Raw genomic sequence first — 4,124 nt, 5'->3', positions numbered from 1 at the left:
AATCATAATTAATAGGCCTATGTAAAAAGTAGCTGCCTTAAATTACATTAAACTGAGTTTAAAAATTAGCTGAATCTTGTATAACTTTTTTTTTTAAGTTGAAAATTGCTGAACTTATTTTGAAGTAAAGCAATGTAAAAAAAAAACGTATTGATCTTATAATTCTTTACAGTGTAATCTCCTTCAAACTGCTTTCATGACCTTTTTTGTTGTTTCTGTTTTTTATGACAGTGGAGGCTAAAACCAATTTATCATATTTTTTTTACTGTTGCCTAGTAACTGTATAGGCTAATATTTTATAAACTGACAAGGTTTGGCAAGGTTATATGGTCTGTAATAATGTTTCATATGTTTGCACAAAAATCGTTCATGGAATTCTGAAACGTTTTAGTTGCACGTTCTTTTTAACATTTTTAATAATAATATGAATAAAAACTATAATTTATTAATATTACTAATACATTTGGGCACTGTGAAATCATAATTAATAGGCCTATGTAAAAAGTAGCTGCCTTAAATTTTTAAGTAGCTAATTCACTTGTTCAATTCACATTTCAACTTAAATTACATTAAACTGAGTTTAAAAATGAGCTGAATGTTGTATAACTTTTTTTTTTAAAGTTGAAAATTGCTTAACTTATTTTGAAGTAAAGCAATGTAAAAAAAAACCATGTTATAACTTATTGATCTTATAATTATTTACAGTGTAACAGGGCTGCCAACTCTCACGCATTGACCGTGAGACTCACGCAATTGACACTTTTCACACGCTCTCACGCCACACATCCATTTTCTCACGCACAGAAAAATTGCGGAGCAAAGAGGTACTCGTAATATTAAACTAATTCTCAGCTCTTAGATTCCGTCAATTTTATTACGAAATTCAGACAAAAATACGTTTGGCGCTTGTAAATGTGACGTGACAGATCGCTGAGCGCCTCAGTTCAAGTGCACGTGAACCGATCACCTGTTACTTTTTTATTTAAAGATGCAGTACAACTTACCGAAAGTATACATAATATCGACCAATTAGTGTTTTTCAACCATGGAAAGAGGTCAATATAACAGCAGGAGAACAATTATGTCACATAACGTTACATTTACCTCAGGAAAGCCATTTAATGACCATAGCATGTTAATTGAATAGAAAAAATTGCTAGAGAGGAGATTTTGCTGAGCACTATATTACATATTTATTATATTTTTACTTATGTCATTAAATAATTGTTATTATAACAAAAACTGCATTATATTTATTTTATGCATTATAATTTGTTATTTTTAACCTTTAATAATACCAGCAGATTGGGCCCTCTATGTTTACAGCATTAGGTGAGATTATTTTTTGAAATAAAATTTAAAATAAACATGTATCCAAATTAGACAATATAATATTGAATAAAAATCGGAATCAAATCACAAGAATGGAATTGAAATCTTGAAATTTTTGTCAAGCAATAATAAAAACTGTATCCTACCAGTCACTGTACAATGTAAACATTGTAACATGCTGTCACTAAACTTCATAAAATTCTATTTAGTTACCAAATGTTTTGACAATCACAATTACACTTATTGTGATGCAATATTTGTTTTAAAAAAAAATATATATATATATCACTCCAAGCTAAACTCAAAAGTTGGCAGCCCTGAGTGTAATATCCTTCAAACTGCTATCAGGACCTTTTGTGTTGTTTTTTTTTTTTTTTTTTTATGACAGTGGAGGCTAATACCAATTGATCATATTCTTTTACTGTAGGCTAGTATTTTAGAAACTGACAAGGTTCTGGCAAGGTTATGTATATGGTCTCTAATAATGTTTCATATGTTTGCACAAAAATCGTTCATGGAATTCTGAAACGTTTTAGTTGCACGTTCCTTTTTAACATTTTTTTGAATGTTACTAATTGTTTCAGAACGTTCAGAGAACATTCAAAAGTAACGTTCCAAAGAATATTGGCATGTTTCGTAAAACGTTCTTAGAACACATTTGGTAGCCTAACACTTTATTTTAAGGGGACGTAGTTACACGTTACTAGCCTAATAACAGTCAATTATGCATAGGCTAGTTACAAGTAACTAAACCAAACCCTAACCGTAACTCTATAGTACATGTAGATGTAGTTAATTAATATTACTCGGTACTTCTTTGAAGTACAATGTCACCTTAAAATTAAGAGTAACCAACCACACATTTTTCTCAGCTGTCTGGTTTCGCCTCATTATCGATGGGACTCGTTCTTTCAGATATGGGCGGTAATAGTTCAGAGTCCGTGGACTTTGGAATGTTTGACCTGATTTCATGTTGATTCCATCATCATCATCATTAGTGTTGAGTAAACTACAGGACACACACTGACACAGAGCCCAAACCTCGGGGAAATCAAGACAGAAGATGTGTTATTTCAGTTCCTAGATATTTATTTTAATCGCTATTTATATTTTGCCTGTATATTTTTGCTAGAGCTCAAGGATATTTGTGTGGATTCCTGATTTCTCAAATGGATTTTCCTCCAGAGATCAGTGTTTTTATTCTGTCTCTGACGGCACCGTTAATTCTCTACACAATCAACCATGTGTCCTTCTTACAAGAGTAAGTTTGCGTCTTATTTTATTATTTTACAATGGTGCATGTTAAAGAATATTGCATTGACATTGAGCAATGCAAACTCGATTTTGTTTTACAAGGTCGTATGTGACTTTTAAAGCGTTTTATGAGGTTTTATGAGGCCTACCTCAATTTGCCAAAAGAGGGCAACCAACCTCTGTTTCAAACTCCATTTGATCAAGAGCTGATCTGATAAATCTGACTGCACTGGTGAATCTCATGAAAGCTTTCAAGAACATTTGGCCACTCTCATGTTTTTATATGATTTCATGAAAATGCAATCAAGTTTCACCCTCAAAGATCTCACAATGCAGAAAAAGTTTACTTAAATTGTAGATTATTTATAGCCGTGAATATTTTACATTTAATTATATAACAAATATATTATATTCATTAACTATATCAATATTTATTATATTACATATTTTTTATTAATGTATGCATTTATTGTAGCATTTTTAAGTGTAATACAATCAAATGTACTATTACAGTCACAAGAATTGAATGCAAATCAGCTTTGACAATGATGAAAATTACATATTATGTTGCTAAGATAGGCTATTTTTCTTTTCTTTTATGCAAATGGTAACTTTTTAACTTGTTTTAGGGGGTGAAATATGACCTCATTGATCATGCAAGATAAAAACAAGCTTCTGATAATCATTTATGATGCTTTTCTCACTCAGTCCACAGGTTATACTGGCTATAGGCATCGCAGTTCTTACGACGATATTCCTCCTGACAAACCTCAGTGTCAAGAGTCAAAAATCTACTGACCCTCTCTTCTATGGTAAGTCCAATACTGACAGATGAAGATATTGAAAGATCACAAATGGGATCTCTTTAATATCTCAATTATGTTTCTCAAGCACACTGAAAAAAAAAATTGGTGTTGAAACAGTTTTTACACAGACTTTACTGGTAAATTTCACGAATAATTACATAGAAATGGCAAGTAACACATTCAATTAAATGTGAATGGTTCAATGGTTCTGCATACTTGTATAAACTCAAGGGTTCTTGGCTTAATTTTAAAGAAGTTTATGCCAATTTAAAGGTACAATAACCTTTCGCCCTCTAGTGGTTAAAAGCAAAACTGCATGTATTTTGTGGAAGAACATTGTTTTGGTTGCGGATGAATATGATCATCCTGCTGCTCATAAAACATTCACTATAGGTTTAACAGATGTAACCAGTTTAGATGAAAGGATCTCAAGCTGAAGATGTTACTGTAGTTTTACCCTTTAATAGACACGCTACTTCCTTCAAAATAAACTCCAGCCCAGCGTTACAACAACCATAATGAAATGATCTTCACGATAGATAATGCTTTACAGTGAACTCTGTTAGAGAGATATGTCTGTTCAATAAAACACCTTACTCTCCTGTTGAGTAATAAAAACACTTTTACAACATTTCAAATCCCTCGGTTCTCGTCATCTCTGAAAAGCCAAGCTAATGTTGATTCTTGTTTTATTACGAGCTCTGTCTCGTTCTCTGTTCTCCAGCAGACTCT

At 31.9% G+C, this 4,124-nt stretch overlaps 1 protein-coding gene across 1 annotated transcript in view; it reads left to right on the top strand.

Annotated features, from left to right (window-relative positions):
* The first annotated feature begins 2,319 nt into the window (after window positions 1-2,319).
* Window positions 2,320-4,124, top strand: part of tm6sf2a (transmembrane 6 superfamily member 2a) — a 12,974-nt gene continuing 11,169 nt past the window's right edge. Inside the window, exons 1-2 of the mRNA XM_084119011.1 lie at window positions 2,320-2,593; window positions 3,295-3,398. Of these exons, the coding sequence (XP_083975137.1) occupies window positions 2,502-2,593; window positions 3,295-3,398 (196 nt within the window). The 5' untranslated portion in view covers window positions 2,320-2,501. The remainder of the gene's footprint in view (window positions 2,594-3,294; window positions 3,399-4,124) is intronic.

This window comes from Abramis brama, assembly GCF_963993115.1.
Source record: "Abramis brama genome assembly, chromosome: 7".
Classification (NCBI taxonomy): Eukaryota; Metazoa; Chordata; class Actinopteri; order Cypriniformes; family Leuciscidae; genus Abramis; species Abramis brama.
Note: the sequence above shows the minus strand (reverse complement) of the source record. Positions and strands in the feature narration are given on the sequence as shown.